Source organism: Struthio camelus, chromosome 31 (assembly GCF_040807025.1).
Source record: "Struthio camelus isolate bStrCam1 chromosome 31, bStrCam1.hap1, whole genome shotgun sequence".
Classification (NCBI taxonomy): Eukaryota; Metazoa; Chordata; class Aves; order Struthioniformes; family Struthionidae; genus Struthio; species Struthio camelus.
Window position 1 is genome coordinate 4362688 of NC_090972.1, and position 19941 is coordinate 4382628.

Consider the following 19941-nt stretch of genomic DNA (forward strand, 5'->3'; position numbering starts at 1 on the left):
TCCCCCCCCCACCGGTGCGTGTGGGCGGAGGAAGCGGGGCCGGGGGGGGGGGGGGAAGCGCAGGCCGCGTCGGAGCGGCTCGGCGCTCCGCTAGCCAGGCCCTGGTGGTGGGCGGGCGGGCGGGCGCGCATGCGCGGGGCGCGCGGCCGGGCTGTGCGGCGCCATCGGGCGCTCGGCGCTCGGCTGAGCCCGCCTGCCGCACAATGAATGGCTGCTGAGCGCGGCGGGGACGGGGACGGGCACCGGGAGCGGCCGGAGCCCCAGCGCAGCCCCCCCCCGGCCACCGGTAAGGCGGGGGGGGAGCCCCCAACCGCCTCCCTTAACCTCCCCCCCAAGCCCTATGGCGACGTTGCTCCGCCCTCTAGGCCGCCCGCTCCCCCCGGCCAGGCCACATGCCCCCCCCCCCCAGGCCGGGCCTGTCCCCCCCCCCCAACCCGGTACCGGGCCTGGTTCCCCCCCCCCCCCCCAACACGGCCCGGTTCAACCACGAGGCCCCCCCCGCTATTGCTTCGGTTCCTGGGAAACTTTCTGCCTGTTTCAGCGCTGTGCCCCCCCCCCCAACCCCGTCCATGCCAAGGGCTGGGGGGAGCCCCCCCCCTTTCAAGCTGTCCCCCGTCTCCCCCCCCCCGATTGAGGGTTCCCCCCACCCCGGGAATGCGGTTCTCCCCCCCCAATTGAGGATTCCCCCCCCAATTGAGGATCCCCTCCCCCATTTGAGGATCCCCTCCCCCATTTGAGGATTCCCCCCCCTTCTCCCCACTAGGGCTGGGGGTTCTCCCTGTTCCCTCCCCCCAAATAATGGGGTTCCCCCCCCCATCGCCTCCCACAGGCCTAGGGCATTCTCTGTCCGTGTCCCCACTCCCCCCTGAAATATGGGTCCCCCCTGTTGTTCCCCCCAAGGGCTGGGGGATCCCCCCTCTCCCCCCCCACCTAAGGACTGGGGGTCTCTGTGTCGTGCCCCCCTCCCTCGGGTTTGGGGGTCTCCCCTGTGTGCCCCTAGAGCCTGGGGGGTCCCTCCCCCCCCGAGACCTGGGGAACCCCCCCCGTCCATCCCCCCAGGTTTGGGTGTCCCCTATCCCCTTCTCCAAGAGTTGGAGCCCCCTCATCCCTCTCAAAGGGTGGGATCCCTCCATGCCCCTGCCTGGGAGACCCCCCCCAGGCTCCCTCCCCCTCAGGCCTGGGGACCCCCTTGTCCTCCCTGGGGCAGGGACCCCCCCGGCCTACTCCCCCCCCCAGGCTTGAGGACACCCCACATTCACCAGGTCTTCCCCCACCCTCAGCCTGGGCCCACCCAGACCCTCCTCAGGCTTGGGGGGCCCCTTGTTCCCCCTGCCCCCTGGCTGGGACCCCTCTAAGCTTGGGGACCCCTTGTGCCCCCCCAGCCTGAGCCCCCCCATCCCCCTCAGCCTGGGAGACCCCCCCCCCAGACCTCCCGCACAAGGTGGGCTCCCCCCCATGAGGGTCCCCAGGACTATTTGGGTGGTGCTGGGGTGGGAGGGTAGGATCCCCCCCACCCAAACACCCTATGTCCATGTGTCCGTCCGGCCTCGCCACCTCCCTATCCCGGCCAGCCCCCCCCCGGATCCCCCTTCCCCATGCTCTGGGGAGGGATCTGACCCCCCCCAGGACCCCCTTCCCCCCCCGACCCCATTTGAGGTTCACTCCAGCCCTGGTTTGCAGCCCCCCTCACCTGGGGTGAGGAGTTGTTCTTGGGGCAACCCCAAACCAGTGGGGATTTGGGGGGGGGGGGTTCCCTGTCCCCCACCAGACTGGGGGCAGGCTCTCTGACCACGAGGCTGCCCCACGCCGTGGCCTCGTTCCTCCGGCGGCGGCTCGTGTGGATTCTCCGGTGCCTCGTACCGTGGTTGTGCCGAGGCCGGTCCTTCCCCGCTGGGGCGTCCGGGGGCTGCGGGTTTGCTGTGGGGTGGGCAGGACGGAGGCCGGGGGCCGCCTTGGCCTGGGGCTGGGCCCTGGCGAGGGGCCGGGGGGCTGCGACGTCCCCAGGACGAGGGATTTTTCCTGGGGGGGGGGGGAAGCCGCCGTGGGGCAAAGGGCTCCTCCGAGGCTGGGGTGTCTCTGCACGAGGGGGTCAGAGCGGCCAAACCCCCGTGGGGCCAAGTCTAACTCATGTTCTTCTTCCCTCCTCCCGTGTCCGTCTGTCCGTCCTCGTGTCTGTGCCCTCCTTCTGTGGGGCTCTCCGTCCATCCCTGTCCCTCCGTCCCACCCGGATCCCTGCCCTCCTCCTCTGGTCCTCGTCCCCCTCGTGTCTCTGTGTGTCCCCCCGTCTGTCCCTGCCCATCTCCGCGTCCGTGCTCTGCTCCCTGTCACTGCTGTGTCCCCCCCGTGCCCCTCATGTCCCTGTCTCTCTCCCTGTGTCCCCGTCCCCACGTGTCCTGTGTCTCTGTCTCCCTCCCTGTGTCCCCCCCGTGTCCCCAGCAGGCCCCCGGCGGCTCCCGCGATGGCTCAGACGCTGCAGATGGAGATCCCGAATTTCGGGAACAGCATCCTGGAGTGCCTGAACGAGCAGCGGCTGCAGGGGCTCTACTGCGACGTGTCGGTGGTGGTGAAGGGCCACGCGTTCAAGGCGCACCGGGCCGTGCTGGCCGCCAGCAGCTCCTATTTCCGGGACCTTTTCAACAGCAGCAAGAGCGCGGTGGTGGAGCTGCCGGCCGCCGTGCAGCCCCAGTCCTTCCAGCAGATCCTCAGCTTCTGCTACACGGGGCGGCTCAGCATGAACGTGGGCGACCAGTTCCTGCTCATGTACACGGCCGGCTTCCTGCAGATCCAGGAGATCATGGAGAAGGGGACTGAGTTCTTCCTCAAGGTCAGCTCGCCCAGCTGCGACTCGCAGGGGCTGCACGGCGAGGAGGCGCCCTCCTCGGAGCCCCAGAGCCCCGTGGCCCAGACCTCGGGGTGGCCCTCGGGCGCCGCGGCCCTGCCGCTGGTCTCGCGGGTGAAGACGGAGCAGGGCGAGCCCGACGGGGTGCAGTGCACCTTCGTGGTCAAGCGCCTCTGGGACGGCGGCCCCAAGGACGGCGGCGGCGGCGGCGGCGGCGGCGGCAACGGCAGCCGCAAGATGGCCAAGTTCTCGGCGCCCGACGCGGGGCGCCAGCCCCAACCCCAGCCCCCGGCGCCGGCGGGGGGCCCGGCCCCGGCCGCGGCGCCCGGCCCCAGCGCCGCCGACCAGACCAGCCCCGGCGGCACCTCCAGCGCCTACACGAGCGACAGCCCCGGCTCCTTCCACAACGAGGAGGACGAGGAGGAGGACGGCGGCGAGGAAGGCTCCGACGAGCAGTACCGCCAGATCTGCAACATGTACACCATGTACAGCATGATGAATGTAGGGCAGGCAGGTGAGGCCACGCCCCCTTCGGGGGAGGGGCTCGGGAGGCTCCGCCTGCTGTGGGCGTGGCTGAGGGAAAGGGTGGGGCCACCTAAAGCTCCGCCTCCCCTGGGGGATCTGAGCTGGACATGGGCTGGGGGTGCTCATGCTCCACCCCCCAGGGAGGAGCTAAAGGGGGTGGGGTCTGGGATGCTCCTCCTCTCTGGAGGAGTGGCTACAGGAGGGGAGGGGCCATCTTAGGCTCCTCCCCTAGAAACTTGCAAGGGGGTGTGGCCTATGAGGCCCCACCTCCCAGGGGGTGGGGCTAGACTAGGGGCAGGGCCTTGTGGTGCTCCACCCCTGGGGGGGAGAGGTTAAGGGAGGGTCGTGGTCACCCCGGGGCAAACTGAACTGTCCCTGGGTCCCCATCTTGCGTCCCCACGCCTGTCCCGTGTCCCCACGCCTGTCCTGTGTCCCTGTCCCGTGTCCCCACACCTGTCCCGTGTCCCCACCCTGTGTCCCCCTATCCCATGTCCCCACCCTGTGTCCCCCTATCCCGTGTCCCCACCCTGTGTCCCTGTCCCGTGTCCCCACGCCTGTCCTGTGTCCCTGTCCCGTGTCCCCACACCTGTCCCGTGTCCCCACCCTGTGTCCCCCCATCCCGTGTCCCCACCCTGTGTCCCCCATCCCATGTCCCCACCCTGTGTCCCTGTCCCGTGTCCCCACACCTGTCCTGTGTCCCCACCCTGTGTCCCCCCATCCCGTGTCCCCACCCTGTGTCCCCCATCCCATGTCCCCACCCTGTGTCCCTGTCCCATGTCCCCACGCCTGTCCTGTGTCCCCATCCTGTGTCCCCCTATCCCGTGTCCCCACCCTGTGTCCCTGTCCCGTGTCCCCATGCCCGTGCTGTTTCCCTGTCCTGTGTCCACATGCCTGTCTCGTGTCCACACTCCCGCCCCATGTCCCTGTCCCATGTCTCCATGTCCCCTTGCCCATCCCGTGTCCTCACACACCCGTCCTGTGTCCCCATCCTGTGTCTCCATGTCCCCTCTCCCGTGTTCCCATCCTGTGTCCCTTGCCCCATCCCATGTCCTCATCCCAAGTCTCTATGTCCCCACACCTGTCCCATGTCCCCCCTGCATTTCTGTGTCCCCTGTCCTGTATCCCTTGCCCCATCCCATATCTGCGTGTCTCCTACTCCTTCCTCATGTCCCTTGCCCCGTATCGTGTCTCTGTGTCCCCACTGTCCCCCATCCCCATGTCTCCTGCCCCCTCCCTGTCCCTTGCCCCAGCCCCATGTCCCCTTGCGGGTTCATCCTAGTCGCCGCAGGAGAGGCAGCGCGTGAGCCGGGGTGGGAGCCCAGGCATCCGGGCCCCACCGACGCCCTGTCCCCGTCCCCACAGCCGCGGAGAAGGTGGAGGCGCTGCCCGACCAGGCCACCTCGGAGTCCCGCAACCGCGTCCGGGTGCGGCAGGACCTGGCCTCGCTCCCGGCCGAGCTCATCAACCAGATCGGCAACCGCTGCCACCCCAAGCTCTACGACGAGGGTGACCCCGCCGAGAAGCTGGAGCTCGTGACAGGTGTGGCCGGGGCGCGGGGCTGGGGTCCTCGGGGCGGGGGCTGGCTCCCGGCTCCGCTGACCCCCGCCGTCTCCCCCCAGGCACCAATGTCTACATCACGCGGGCGCAGCTGATGAACTGCCACGTGAGCGCCGGGACGCGGCACAAAGTCCTCTTGAGACGGCTCCTGGCGTCCTTTTTCGACCGGTGAGTCGGGGGCCTGGAGCCCCGGGTTCTCCCACCGTTTTGGGGTCCCTTGTGGAGGGTGGGGAGGGGGCCGGGCCGGACGCCTGGGCTCTTACCCCGGTGCTTTACCCCTTTGCCAGCAACACCCTGGCCAACAGCTGCGGCACGGGCATCCGCTCCTCCACCAACGACCCCAGCCGGAAGCCGCTGGACAGCCGGGTCCTGCACGCGGTGAAGTGTGAGTGCGGGAGGGGACAGGAGACCCCCGGGGTGGAGGGACCCCGAAGGACAGGGGAGACCCCAGGGGAGGAGGATCGGGGCACAGGGGAGACCCTGGGGATTTGGGGCCCCAAGGGGCAGGGGAGGGAGGACCCCAGGGAGAGGGGACACCCCATGGCCAGGGAGAGAGGGGATGGGGGGACGCCGGGGACGGGAGGGTCTACCTCGCAGCGTCCCTCGGCGAGCGGCTTTTAGCCGGCCGTAAAAACGGAGCGAGAGGCGCCCCCGTGGCCTCGGGATCCCCGGGCAAAACCTCGCTACGAGACGCCCGCGAGTTCCCCGCGCTGGGCGGCCGCCTCTGACCCCGTCGCCGTCCCTTCCCGTCCCAGTTTACTGCCAGAACTTCGCGCCCAACTTCAAGGAGAGCGAGATGAACGCCATCGCGGCCGACATGTGCACCAACGCCCGGCGCGTGGTGCGCAAGAGCTGGATCCCGAAGCTGAAGCTGCTCATGGCCGAGGGCGACTCCTACACCTCCTTCATCAACGACACGGGCAAGCTGGAGCCCGACATCATGGGCGCGGAGCCGGGCTTCGAGCCGGGCGGCCACGAGGGCGAGGCGGGCGCGCCGGGAGAGGGTCTGCAGTGACCGCGGCCGCGGCCCCGGTCCCCCGCCGGGTAGGGACCCGCGGCGGCGGAGGGACCCGCTCCGGCTCGGGCCCCGTGCCGGCGTAGGGACCCGCGCCAGGCAGGCACCCGCTCGGGGTAGGGCCCCGTGCCGGCGGCGTAGGGCCCCGCGCCACGGGCGTTCGGTCCCCTCCCCGCCGGGTTTTGGGGGTTTGCCGGGGCAGGGGGGCGGCAGCGGCTCGGCCCGGCTGCGGCCCCGTTTGGCTTCGCTGGGCTCGGGCTTCCCTTGAACGCCTCCTCCTGCTTGGGCATGAGTTGAACCAGGTCCCCCCGCTCCGTGTCCCCTCGCCGGGGCCAGCGTCTCTCCTGGCGACCGCGGGGGTCCCCAGGTCCCCTTCCGGGAGGCCGGCGCCTCTCTAGGTGACTGCGTGTCCCCCCCCAGGTCCCCTCCCCAAGGGCCGATGTTTCTCCAGGTGACCGCGTGGGTCCCCCGTGTGCCCTCCCCCGGGGCCAGTGTCTCTGCAGGCAACCGCATGTGTCCCCAGGTCCCCTGTGTCCCCTCCCCGGGGACCAGCATCTCTCCAGGCAACCACACGTGTTCGCCCCGTGTCCCAGCGTCTCTCCAGGCGCCTGCATGTGTCCCCCCCCCACCCCCGGGTCCCCTGCGTCCCCTGCCTGGGGCCAGAGCCTCTTCAGGTGACCGTGTGTGTCCCCCCCACCCCGTCCCCGCGTCTTTCCAGGCAACCATGTGGGTCCCCCGCGTCCCCTCCCCGGGGCCGGCATCTCTCCGGGCGTCGGCGCTGGTCCCCAGCACCCCTGCGGGGGACGGCGCGCGTTCCCCCCCCCCCGGTGCCCCCGAGGTGCCCCCGTTGTCCCCAGCCACCTTTGCAGTGTCCCCTGCTCGTGTCCCCTCGCCCCAGCCGGACGCGGGCCCAGGCAGGTCTTTGCTGGGGGGGATGGGGACAGCAGAGCGGAGGCCGGGGGGGGCAGGTTTGGGTGCTGGGGCCGTGCCGGTGGTGCGGGGGGGGGGTCACATCCCTCCATCCCTCCATCCCTCCATCCCTCCTTTTTCTCCTTCTGCCGTGTCCCTGTTTGACCGTGCTGCTCCCAGGACGCCTGGGCTCTCTCCCCGGGGCTGCAGTGGGGGGCCCCCCCCCTCCCCGGACGCCTGGGCTCCTCCCTGATGGAGGAGGGGCTGGCCAGGGCGAGTCACCTCCCCCCACCCCTCACCGCTGCTCCGTGCCTCAGTTTCCCCGTGGGTAAAAGGGGGGACGGACCCGGCCCTGCCGGGGGACACGGGGACGGCGCCGTGTGCGGCCCCTGCCGCCGGCGGGAATTAAACACCGAACCTCCCGCTAACGAGCGGTGCCTTCTCGTTAACCCACCGCTTCGTTAGACCCTCGCTGGGGCCTGCCCGCAGCCAGCGCCGGCTCGGGGCCGGGGGGATGGGGGGGCACCCCTGGGAGCAGCGGGACAGGGGTGGGCCCAGGCGTCCTGGCCGGGATGGTTTTGGAGGTGGGGGGAAGATCCATGGGGGCCGGGTTGGGGGTCGTGGGTTCGAATCCCGCCTCCGGGCAGGGGCCGGGGGCCAGACCTGGAGCTGGGGGGGGGGGGGGGGACAGGGACACCCCCAGCCCCAGCTCTCGCTCCCCACCTCTGTCCCGGCGCTGGGTTCATCCAGGCCCCGAGTGGGGAAACTGAGGCACCGAGCAGCGGCACCCCCCCCCCCCACCTGGCTCAATGACCTGGGGGGGACACTAAGATGGGACCCAGGCGTCCGGGCTGCCACCCCCCTTCCTGCGCAACCCCCGCTGCCCTGCCGGAGGCGGCGGAGGGGACGAACCCAGGCGTCCGGGTCCCTGCTCTTCATCTGTCGACCGCGCTGCCCTCCCCGAGCTGCGGAGGGGACCCAGGCGTCCGGCCCCCCCCCCCCCAGCTCCCCCCCCCCCCTTCCCCAACAGGTCTCCTGACGTTCGGTCAAGTGCCTTACCTGCTCCCCGGCCCGCCGGGATCCGTTCGCGTCTCCAGTATCTCACTGCTCCGTGCCAAACGTCCCCGGCCCGCTCGCCGCGGCCCCCGGGGAGGGGACGGGGACCCCCCAGCCCCCACCTCTAACGCCACCTCCCCCCCCCAACACCCGGACGCCTGGGTTCTCCCCTCCCCGTGCCTCAGTTTCCCTGGCAGGAGGCGGCAGGACACGGGGCCGGAGCTGCGTGGGGCATGTTCCCTTCCCTTTTCCCGGCTCCCGCGTGTGATGAGTTGCACCGGTCTCAGCCCTGGCCAGGCACGGGTGCACGGGGGGTGTCCCCAACCCACCCTGCCGCTCTCCTGGGACTCGCTGGTGTCCTCCCCGGGCCTCGCGGGCGCTCGGAGAGCTCGGCCCCCTCCCCGGCTCCCCTCCCAGCTTTCCTCCCCCCCCCCCGGCAGCGTTGGGCTTTTTTCTTCTTTTTCCCCTCGTTTCTTTTTTTTTGTTTTTTTTTTCAACCCAGAAACTACAAAGAAAAGGGAACCGTGCGGCGTTTCGCGGCCGTCTCGGCAGCATGGACCCCCCCACCCCACCCCGGGCTTTCGCTTCTCTGCTCCCCAGCCACCTCCCCCGGGCTCCCGTGCCCCCAGACCCCCCCCGGAAAGCGGGACCCCCCCCCCAAGCCCCAGAGACGCCCCCCCCCGCCGGGGACGCCAGTGTTTGTCCTGTGTTATAAAGTGCCAAGACGCCCGTTTTTCGTGACTCCCCGTCCCCGCGCCCCGAAACGCTGGAGAATTGCACATGAACTGCTGTAAAGATGAACAGAAACGAGAAGAGAAAACAAAAAAAAAACAAAAAAAGAAAAAAAACTGCAGAAATGTTAATAATGAGTAAATAAAAACACAGAGGTTTGTAACAAACCCCCCCCCTCCCCGCACCGGGTCCTTCCTCGCCCGCCGCGGGGTCTGGGTCCCCCCCGCTCAACCCCCGTAGGAGCCACCGGAGAATCCCCGGGGCTGTGGGTGCCCCCCCCCCCAGCTGCCTCGGGGGCGGTGGGGAAACTGAGGCACACGCCGGGCACCTGCTGCAGGGAGGGGGCGCTGTATCCAGGGGCTGGGGCAGAGGGCCCAGGCGTCCGAGCACCCCCCCCCACCCCGCTGCAAGGAGAGGGCCCAGGCGTCCTGCACCCGCTGGCGAGGAGCAGCAGTGGGGCCTCGTGTGTGCGCGGGGGTCCCGGAGGGGGTGGGGGTTCCTGTGGCGCGGGGTGTGCGTGCGGGTGTTGGGGGGGTGTTGCATGGGGTGGGGGGGGGTGCGTGCGGTGGTTTGTGCACAGTCTAGTCCATGTGTGCATTGTCCGGTGTCCCCATGCATTGTCCGGTGTCCCTGTCCCCATGCACTGCCCAGTGTCCAGCACTGCCCAGTGTCCCTGTGCATTGTCTGGTGTCCCCGTGCACTGCCCGGTGTCCCCGTGCATTGTCTGGTGTCCCTGTCCCCATGCACTGCCCGGTGTCCCCATGCATTGTCTGGTGTCCCCGTGCACTGCCTGGTGTCCAGCACTGCCCGGTGTCCCTGTGCATTGTCTGGTGTCCCTGCCCCCATGCACTGCCCGGTGTCCCCGTGCATTGTCTGGTGTCCCTGTCCCCATGCACTGCCCTGTGTCCCCATGCATTGTCTGGTGTCCCTGCCCCCATGCACTGCCCGGTGTCCCCGTGCATTGTCCGGTGTCCCCATGCACTGCCCGGTGTCCCCATGCACTGCCCAGTGTCCCCGTGCATTGTCCGGTGTCCCCATGCACTGCCCGGTGTCCCCGTGCATTGTCCGGTGTCCCCATGCACTGCCCGGTGTCCCCATGCACTGCCCAGTGTCCCCGTGCATTGTCCGGTGTCCCCATGCACTGCCCGGTGTCCCCATGCACTGCCCAGTGTCCCCGTGCATTGTCCGGTGTCCCCATGCACTGCCCGGTGTCCCCGTGCATTGTCCGGTGTCCCCATGCATTGTCTGGTGTCCCTGCCCCCATGCACTGCCCGGTGTCCCCATGCATTGTCCGGTGTCCCCATGCACTGCCCGGTGTCCCCATGCATTGTCTGGTGTCCCTGTCTCCATGCATTGTCCAGTGTCCCCATGCATTGTCCGGTGTCCCCCTGCACTGCCCGGTGTCCCCATGCATTGTCTGGTGTCCCTGTCTCCATGCATTGTCCGGTGTCCCCATGCATTGTCCGGTGTCCCCCTGCACTGCCCGGTGTCCCCATGCATTGTCTGGTGTCCCTGTCCCCATGCACTGCCCGGTGTCCCCGTGCATTGTCCGGTGTCCCCGTGCACTGCCCAGTGTCCCCGTGCATTGTCCGGTGTCCCCATGCATTGTCCGGTGTCCCCATGCATTGTCTGGTGTCCCTGTCCCCATGCATTGTCTGGTGTCCCCCTGCACTGTCCGGTGTCCCCTGCACTGTCCGGTGTCCCCATGCATTGTCCGGTGTCCCCATGCATTGTCTGGTGTCCCTGTCCCCCTGCACTGCCCGGTGTCCCCGTGCACTGCCCAGTGTCCCCATGCACTGCCCGGTGTCCCCATGCACTGCCCAGTGTCCCCGTGCATTGTCTGGTGTCCCCATGCACTGCCCGGTGTCCCCGTGCATTGTCCGGTGTCCCCATGCATTGTCTGGTGTCCCTGTCCCCATGCACTGCCCGGTGTCCCCATGCATTGTCCGGTGTCCCCATGCACTGCCCGGTGTCCCCATGCATTGTCTGGTGTCCCTGTCTCCATGCATTGTCCGGTGTCCCCATGCATTGTCCGGTGTCCCCCTGCACTGCCCGGTGTCCCCATGCATTGTCTGGTGTCCCTGTCCCCATGCACTGCCCGGTGTCCCCGTGCACTGCCCAGTGTCCCCATGCACTGTCCGGTGTCCCCATGCACTGCCCGGTGTCCCCTGCACTGTCCGGTGTCCCCATGCATTGTCCGGTGTCCCCATGCATTGTCTGGTGTCCCTGTCCCCCTGCACTGCCCGGTGTCCCCGTGCACTGCCCAGTGTCCCCATGCACTGCCCGGTGTCCCCATGCACTGCCCAGTGTCCCCGTGCATTGTCCGGTGTCCCCATGCACTGCCCGGTGTCCCCGTGCATTGTCCGGTGTCCCCATGCATTGTCTGGTGTCCCTGTCCCCATGCACTGCCCGGTGTCCCCATGCATTGTCCGGTGTCCCCATGCACTGCCCGGTGTCCCCATGCATTGTCTGGTGTCCCTGTCTCCATGCATTGTCCGGTGTCCCCATGCATTGTCCGGTGTCCCCCTGCACTGCCCGGTGTCCCCATGCATTGTCTGGTGTCCCTGTCCCCATGCACTGCCCGGTGTCCCCGTGCACTGCCCAGTGTCCCCATGCACTGTCCGGTGTCCCCATGCACTGCCCGGTGTCCCCTGCACTGTCCGGTGTCCCCGTGCATTGTCCGGTGTCCCCATGCATTGTCTGGTGTCCCTGCCCCCATGCACTGCCCGGTGTCCCCATGCATTGTCCGGTGTCCCCATGCACTGCCCGGTGTCCCCATGCATTGTCTGGTGTCCCTGTCTCCATGCATTGTCCAGTGTCCCCATGCATTGTCCGGTGTCCCCCTGCACTGCCCGGTGTCCCCATGCATTGTCTGGTGTCCCTGTCTCCATGCATTGTCCGGTGTCCCCATGCATTGTCCGGTGTCCCCCTGCACTGCCCGGTGTCCCCATGCATTGTCTGGTGTCCCTGTCCCCATGCACTGCCCGGTGTCCCCGTGCATTGTCCGGTGTCCCCGTGCACTGCCCAGTGTCCCCGTGCATTGTCCGGTGTCCCCATGCATTGTCCGGTGTCCCCATGCATTGTCTGGTGTCCCTGTCCCCATGCATTGTCCGGTGTCCCCCTGCACTGTCCGGTGTCCCCTGCACTGTCCGGTGTCCCCATGCATTGTCCGGTGTCCCCATGCATTGTCTGGTGTCCCTGTCCCCCTGCACTGCCCGGTGTCCCCGTGCACTGCCCAGTGTCCCCATGCACTGCCCGGTGTCCCCATGCACTGCCCAGTGTCCCCGTGCATTGTCCGGTGTCCCCATGCACTGCCCGGTGTCCCCGTGCATTGTCCGGTGTCCCCATGCATTGTCTGGTGTCCCTGTCCCCATGCACTGCCCGGTGTCCCCATGCATTGTCCGGTGTCCCCATGCACTGCCCGGTGTCCCCATGCATTGTCTGGTGTCCCTGTCTCCATGCATTGTCCGGTGTCCCCATGCATTGTCCGGTGTCCCCCTGCACTGCCCGGTGTCCCCATGCATTGTCTGGTGTCCCTGTCCCCATGCACTGCCCGGTGTCCCCGTGCACTGCCCAGTGTCCCCATGCACTGTCCGGTGTCCCCATGCACTGCCCGGTGTCCCCTGCACTGTCCGGTGTCCCCATGCATTGTCCGGTGTCCCCATGCATTGTCTGGTGTCCCTGTCCCCCTGCACTGCCCGGTGTCCCCGTGCACTGCCCAGTGTCCCCTGCACTGCCCGCTGCCCCCTGCACTCGCCGGTGCTCGGCGCTGCCCACCGCCCGCGCCCGCCCGCGGGTTCCGGAGGGGGGAGGCGGAGCTTCCCGGCCCGGCGCGCCCCGCCCCTGCCCTTATATGGGCAGAAGGAAAGCGCGGCGAAGCCCCGCCCCCTCCTGCTTCCTGCCGTCACGGGCCCCCTAATATAGTCATGGAAACGGCGCGGGGTGACCTCAGCGGGGGCGGGGCCGCGCCCTTAAAGGGGCCGCGCGGGGCGGGGGGAACACCCCCACGCGACCCCCGATCGCGCCCCGAAACAACCCCCCATGCACCCCAGTACAGCCGCTACAGCCAGCCCTGCACCCCCCTTAAACACACCGCCTCCGCACACCCCTACACCCCCCCGGGCACCGCGCACAGCCCTACGCACCCCTGCCTGCACCCCTACAGCCCCAGCGACCCCCCGCACGCACACCGTGCACAGCCCCCGCCCGTGCTGCCCCGTGTTACCGGGGGACAACGTGCCCCCCCACCCGGGGTATCCTGTCCCGGGAGCGCGCAGGGTCCCCGGGGCCGCGCAGGTCCGGGGGGGCTGCAGAGACCCCCCCCATCCCGGGAGGGCGGACGGACCCCGGTGCCGTGCAGGGACCCACCCCAGCCCGGGACCCAGCAGATCCGGGGGGGGGGGCTGCAGGGACCCCCCCATCCCGGAGCCGAGCAGATCCCGGGTGGGGGGCTGCAGGGACCCCCCCCATCCCGGAGCCGAGCAGATCCGGGGGGGGGGGCTGCAGGGACCCCCCCCCCCATCCCGGAGCCGAGCAGATCCGGGGTGGGGGGCTGCAGGGACCCCCCCCATCCCGGAGCCGAGCAGATCCGGGGTGGGGGGCTGCAGGGACCCCCCCCCATCCCGGGGCCGAGCAGATCCGGGGTGGGGGGCTGCAGGGACCCCCCCCATCCCGGGGCCCAGCAGATCCGGGGTGGGGGGCTGCAGGGACCCCCCCCCATCCCGGGGCCGAGCAGATCCGGGGTGGGGGGCTGCAGGGACCCCCCCCATCCCGGGGCCCAGCAGATCCGGGGTGGGGGGCTGCAGGGACCCCCCCCATCCCGGAGCCGAGCAGATCCGGGGTGGGGGGCTGCAGGGACCCCCCCCCATCCCGGGGCCGAGCAGATCCGGGGTGGGGGGCTGCAGGGACCCCCCCCCATCCCGGGGACGAGCAGATCCGGGGGGGGGGCTGCAGGGACCCCCCCCCCATCCCGGGGCCGCTCCCGGCTCCCCAGTGCCGGGACGCTCCACCCGCAGCATTTCCGCCCCCCCCCCCGCCCCCGCCCCCGGTGCTGGGCGCCGTCGAGCCGCGCCGGGGCCGGATGCGCGGCTGCGGCGGCGCGCGGGGGCGGGGGCGGCCCGGCCCCGGCGGGGGGGGGGGGGGCGGCGGTATAAGGGCGGCGGCGGCGGCGGCCTGGGCGGCCGGTGCCATGGAGGAGGCGCAGCGGGTGCTGGCGGCGGCGGTGTGGAAGCTCTACCGGTGCCGCCTGCAGCGCGGCGGCCTCCGCCTCCACCGCAGCCTCCAGCTCTCGCTCCTCGTGCGCGCCGCCCGCCACCGCTACCTCGCCGCCCGCGCCGCCGCCGACCGCCCCGGTGCCGCCGGCAGCGCCCCGCCGCCGCCGCTGCTGCCCGGCGGTGATGCGCTGAGCCGCGTCCCGGCTGCACCGGGCCGGGACCCGCCGGCTGCACCGGAGCGGGGGGCACCGCCGTTCGCACCGGGCCGGGACCCCGCCAGCACCGTGCACCGGGACCCGCCGGCTGCACCGGAGCGAGGGACACCGCCGTTAACACCGGACCAGGAGTCCGCCAGCACCGTGCACCGGGACCCGCCGGCTGCACCGGAGCGAGGGACACCGCCGTTAACACCGGACCAGGAGTCCGCCAGCACCGTGCACCGGGACCTGCCGGCTGCACCGGAGCGAGGGACACCGCCGTTAACACCGGGCCGGGACCCCGCCAGCACCGTGCACCGCGACCTGCCGGCTGCACCGGAGCGAGGGACACCGCCGTTAACACCGGACCAGGAGCCCGCCAGCACCGTGCACCGCGACCCGCCGGCTGCACCGGAGCGAGGGACACCGCCGTTCACACCGCACCGGGACCCCGCCAGCACCATGCACCGGGACCCGCCGGTTGCACCGGAGCGGGGGGCATCGCCGTTCACACCGCCCCGGGACCCGCCGGTTGCACCGGAGCGGGGGGCATCGCCGTTCGCACCGCACCGGGACCCCGCCAGCACCATGCACCGGGACCCGCCGGCTGCACCGGAGCGGGGGGCCCCGGCTGAGCCGCAGCCCGGCCGCCCCCCCGGGACCCCCCCGCCGCCGCGGGCCGGGCGGAAGCGGCGCAGCTGGGAGGGCGCCGCGCCGGGGCCGCCGCCGGTCCCGAGCAAACGGGCGCGGCTGGAGGCGGAGGAGCCGCCGGGGCCGCCGAGCCGCTGCGCCGCGCCGCCCGCCGCCGCCTTCGGCCTCCTCGTCCGCGCCGTCGGGGCCTGCTGAGACCCCCCAGCCCCGCGCGGCACGGGGGTGGGACCCCCCGCGACCCACGGAACTGGCAAGGGGGGGGGCACGGAGCTTCCCCCCCGGGACCCACGGAGCTGGCAAAGTGGGGGGCTGCAGACCCCCCCGGGACCCACGGAGCTGGCAAAGGGGGGGGGCCACGGAGTTCCCCCCCCTCCCCAGGACCCACGGAACTGGCAAAGGGGGGGGGGACGCGGATTTCCTTCCCCCCCCCTGCGACCCACGGAACTGGCAAGGGGGGGGCACGGAGCTTCCCCCCCCGGGACCCACGGAGCTGGCAAAGTGGGGGGGCTGCAGACCCCCCCCCGGGACCCACGGAACTGGCAAAGGGGGGGGCCACGGAGCTTCCCCCCCTCCCGGGACCCACGGAACTGCTCAAGGGAGGGGCCGCAGACCCCCTCCCCGGGACCCACGGCTACGGAGCCCCCCCGGACACATGGACACCCCCCTTGGGGGCACGGAACTGGCAAGAGGAGGGGGGGGGACACATAACCCCCCCCCGCGACACGCGGGTTTTCGGTGCCAGGGGCCCCCGGCGGGCCCCGCCCCCCCGTGACTCACCCACATGTGACAGCGGTTGCGTCACCCGGCCGGGGGGGGGGGAACTTCCCGGTGCCCGTGGGTGGGGGGCACCCCGACCCCCTTCTCGCTCCCTGTGGGGGGGGTCCAGGCTGGCCCTGCCCCCCCTCCTCCCGCGCGCCTGGGGGGGGCGTTAATTTATACCCTGGGGGGGGGGGAGCTGCTTCCTCCCTCCTATTAGTTGGGTGGTTTTGCTAATTATTATGTTGTTAATGAAATAAAAGTGCGTTTGTGACCCGGCTGCCTCCGAGGGTCGCTCGCGGCGCGGGGGGAGGCTCCGACCGCTCAATTTTGGGGGTTGGGGGGTGTAACCCCCCCCCACTCACACGCGCGTTTCCCGGGGAGCTCGTGGTGGCTTCTCTGATGTCTCGTATTGGGGTTGGGGGCGGGGGGGGGGTCTCTTTCCAGCCCAAGCTTTGGGGCAGAACCGGCCCTTTTTGGGAAAAGGGAGTTGTGCACAGTTGGGGGGCTCCAGAGCAGCGACCCCGGTTGTGGTTGGGGGGGTCACATCCCCCTCGGGAGCCCCCAGAGCAGCCCCGGGGGGGCGGGCGGTTTGGCTGCCTCTGCCTCGGGGTTTTTTTTTGGGGGGGGGAAGTTTCCTGCCCAAAGCGAAGGGGGGGTGCTGCCCCCCCCCCGCGTTTCCGCCGGGGAGGCTGCGCTGCGCCCGGCTCCCACGCGCGACCCTCAGCTGCCCCGGGCGGGGGCCCAGGCGTCCGAGTGTGCAGGAAATGGGGGGGGGGGGTAGGTGCCCGCGGGTTCCGGGTGGTGCCTATGCGGGAGCCTGAGCGGGGGTGGGGGGGGGTGAGCGCCCGGACGCCTGGGTCCCTCCCGGGGGAAGCGGGGAGGGGGGAGAGAGGGGAAGCAATGCGGAGGCGGCTGCCCGGACGCCTGGGCCCCACCGGCTGCGGCGGGGAGCGGAGCCGCGGCGCTTCCGCCGCAGCCCCCGCAGCCCCCGGCGCCGCCGCTTCCTCCCGGAGCCGGGGGGGCCGAACCCCGCCCGGACGCCTGGGTTCCTGCAGCCCGGGGGGTGCCGGCGTGGGGTGCGATGTGGGGTGCAGGGTGCCGGTGCGGGGTGCAGGGTGCCGAGGTGGGGTGCAGGGTGCGATATGGGGTGCAGGGTGCCGATGTGGGGTGCAGGGTGCTAGAGCAGGGTGCAGGGTGCCGATGTCGGGTGCAGGCGCAGGGTGCTGATATGGGGTGCAGGGTGCTAGAGCAGGGTGCAGGTTACGGATGTGGGGTGCAGGTGCAGGGTGCCGATGTCGGGTGCAGGGTGCGATATGGGGTGCAGGGTGCTAGTGCAGGATGCAGGGTACTGATGTGGGGTGCAGGGTGCCGATGTCGGGTGCAGGGTGCAATATGGGGTGCAGGGTGCTAGTGCAGGATGCAGGGTACTGATGTGGGGTGCAGGGTGCCGATGTGGGGTGCAGGGTGCGATATGGGGTGCAGGGTGCTAGTGCAGGATGCAGGGTACTGATGTGGGGTGCAGGGTGCCGATGTGGGGTGCAGGGTGCTAGTGCAGGGTGCAGGGTGCAATATGGGGTGCAGGGTGCTAGTGCAGGATGCAGGGTACTGATGTGGGGTGCAGGGTGCTGATGTGGGGTGCAGGGTGCTAGTGCAGGGTGCAGGGTGCCGATGTGGGGTGCAGGGTGCGATGTGCGATATGGGGTGCAGGATGCTAGTGCAGGGGGCTGGTGTGGGGTGCAGGGTGCTGGTGTGGGCCTGGGGTGTGTGGCCCGGCCCAGCCCCCCCCGAACCACCCTGACCGGCAGAGCCGGCCCAACCCGGCCCAGTCCCGGTGTCCCGCTCCCAGTCCCAGGGTCCCGCTCCCAGTCCAGTGTCCCGCTCCCAGTCCTGGTGTCCCACTCCCAGTCCCAGTGTCCCGCTCCCAGTCCTGGTGTCCTGCTCCCAGTCCCGGTGTCCCGCTCCCAGTCCAGTGTCCTGCTCCCAGTCCCGGTATCCTGGTCCCAGTCCCAGTGTCCCGCTCCCAGTCCCGGTGTCCCGCTCCCAGTCCTGGTGTCCCGCTCCCAGTCCTGGTGTCCTGCTCCCAGTCCAGTGTCCTGCTCCCAGTCCCAGTGTCCCACTCCCAGTCCCAGTGTCTCACTCCCAGTGCCAGGGTCCCGCTCCCAGTCCAGTGTCCTGCTCCCAGTCCCGGTATCCTGGTCCCAGTCCCAGTGTCCCACTCCCAGTTCCGGTGTCCCACTCCCAGTCCCGTTGTCCCGCTCCCAGTGTCTCACTCCCAGTGCCAGGGTCCCGCTCCCAGTCCCGGTGTCCCGCTCCCAGTCCCGGTATCCTGCTCCCAGTCCCAGTGTCCCACTCCCAGTCCCAGCGTCCCACTCCCAGTCCCGGTGTCCCCCTCCCAGTCCAGTGCCCCGCTCCCAGCCCCGGTGCTGGGGGGCAGTGGGACCCCGCAGACACCCCCCCCCGGGGTGCAGGGATCGGGATGCCGGTGGCTCCGGGGGGGAGGGTGTCCCTGTGTCCCACCTCCCGTGTCCCCCCTGTGCCCCCCCGGGACGAGGCCGCGACGTTTCCTGCCCCGGGGCCGCTCCGGCTCCGCCGCTTCCTCGTTCCTGCCGCGGCGGGGGAGGGGCCGGGCGCCGGGACGCCTGGGCCCCTTGCGCAGCTCGGCGGAGGGGGGGGGGGGGGCGGATGTCTGGGGTCGGAGCAGCAGGATGAGGAGCCCCCCCAGCCCCTCTGCCCCGTCTCTCTGCCCCCAGCCCTTCCCAGGGCTCCCCCCCGGGCCCCCCCGGTGCCCCATAGCCCCCCCAGTGCTCCCTACTGCCCCCCAAAATTCCCCCGTGACCCCCCCGGTGCCCCATAGCCCCCCCCAGTGCTCCCTACTGCCCCCCAAAATTCCCCCCTGACCCTCCCGGTGGCCCATAGGCCCCCCCCGGGCTCCCCACTGCCCCCCAAAGATCCCCCGTGACCCCCTGGTGCCCCAGAGCCCCCTCCCAGGGCTCTCCACTGCCCCCCAAAAATCCCCCGTGACCCCCCTGGTGCCCCAGAGCCCCCTCCCAGGGCTCCCCACTGCCCCCCAAAAATCCCCCGTGACCCCCCTGGTGCCCCAGAGCCCCCTCCCAGGGCTCCCCACTGCCCCCCAAAAATCCCCCGTGACCCCCCGGTGCCCCAGAGCCCCCTCCCAGGGCTCTCCACTGCCCCCCAAAAATCCCCCGTGACCCCCCTGGTGCCCCAGAGCCCCCGCCCCCCAGGGCTCCCCACTGCCCCCCAAAAATCCCCCGTGACCCCCCGGTGCCCCAGAGCCCCCTCCCAGGGCTCTCCACTGCCCCCCAAAAATCCCCCGTGACCCCCCTGGTGCCCCAGAGCCCCCTCCCAGGGCTCCCCACTGCCCCCCAAAAATCCCCCGTGACCCCCCTGGTGCCCCAGAGCCCCCGCCCCCCAGGGCACCTCCCTGCCCCCGGTCCCGGGGGGGATCCGGCGCTGCCCCCCGGGGGGGGCGGGGGAATCCCCCCGGCGTGACGCAGCCGGGGATGCCCGGGGCCCCGGACCCTCCCCCTGCGGCGTCGCTCCGGTTTGGGCCTCCCCCGGGGCGGGGGGGGGGGGCATCACCGTCCCGAGCCCCGCGGGGGCCCGATGCCGGGAAGGAGCGAGAAAGGGCTCGATCCAAAATTCCTCTTTTTTAATGTTTTTTTTTCCGTTTCTTTGTTTTGGGTTGTTTTTTTTTTGTCTTTTTTTTGTTTGTTTGTTTGTTTTTTAATTTTATTTCTGGTTCTCGGTAACTCGTTTCATGCAATTGCGGCAGCCCCCACCCGAGTCCGGCCTCCCACGGCCTCCGTGCCTCGGACGAAGGAGGAAAAAGGACCGGGCGGCCCCGGTGCCGCTGCCGGAGCCGGAGCCGCCGGGGGGGGGGGCGGCGGGGGGGCTTCACCCGGGCTCCGTTACCCGGTATCTCGCCCCGTCCCGTCCACGCTCGCCCCGTTTCCACCCCGCTGGGTTCAGCCCTGCCCCGGGGGGGGGGGCGGCGGCGGCGGCGGCGGCGGGACCGGGCCGGTTCCCCCCCCCCCGCCGCAAAACCCCCCTCTGCCCCCGCTCCCCCCCCCCTTTCCCCACCGCCGCGGTTCCTCGAGATGATAAAACTCATCCATAGCATCGCGCGTGGCCCTGTCCCCCCCCCCCGCCGCCGCCCCGCCACCACCGGGAGGGGGGGGGGAGGAGAAGCGGGGCGCGGCCGTGGCGCGGCGTGTCGCGCTGTGTCGTGGCGTGTCGCGATAGAGCCGGCCGCCGCTAGCAGCAGTCATCGTCCGTCTCGCTGTAGGGGTCGCGCAGTCCGTGGCGGGCGGGGGCGGCCCGCGCTTTACCGGCACCGTGGCCCGGGTAGTAGCCGTTGGGCAAACGGCGGCCGTGCCGGCAGGGCGACGCGCCCCCCCCGCCGCCCCCCCCGCCGCCGCCGCACCGGGAAGTCCTGGGCGAGCGGCCCTCGTAAAACGCCTCCGGCTC

The 19941-nt window shown here is 71.0% G+C and overlaps 2 protein-coding genes across 3 annotated transcripts; both read left to right on the plus strand.

Annotated features, from left to right (window-relative positions):
- The first annotated feature begins 156 nt into the window (after positions 1–156).
- Positions 157–8800, plus strand: NACC1 (nucleus accumbens associated 1). 2 transcript variants are annotated; one of them, XM_068922855.1, is made up of 6 exons: positions 157–286; positions 2437–3353; positions 4727–4903; positions 4984–5089; positions 5209–5306; positions 5677–8800. In XM_068922855.1, the coding sequence occupies exons 2-6, from the start codon at positions 2459–2461 to the stop codon at positions 5934–5936; spliced, it is 1536 nt and encodes a 511-aa protein (XP_068778956.1). In that variant the 5' UTR covers positions 157–286; positions 2437–2458; the 3' UTR covers positions 5937–8800. The 2 variants fall into 2 exon arrangements, with proteins under 2 accessions (XP_068778956.1, XP_068778957.1); XM_068922856.1 differs by having other exon boundaries at positions 159–286; positions 2440–3353.
- A 4983-nt stretch (positions 8801–13783) lies between these two features.
- Positions 13784–14889, plus strand: IER2 (immediate early response 2). Its single transcript, XM_068922697.1, has one exon. It carries the CDS (start codon positions 13822–13824, stop codon positions 14887–14889), a length of 1068 nt encoding a protein of 355 aa, XP_068778798.1. The 5' UTR covers positions 13784–13821.
- Positions 14890–19941: the final 5052 nt, after the last annotated feature.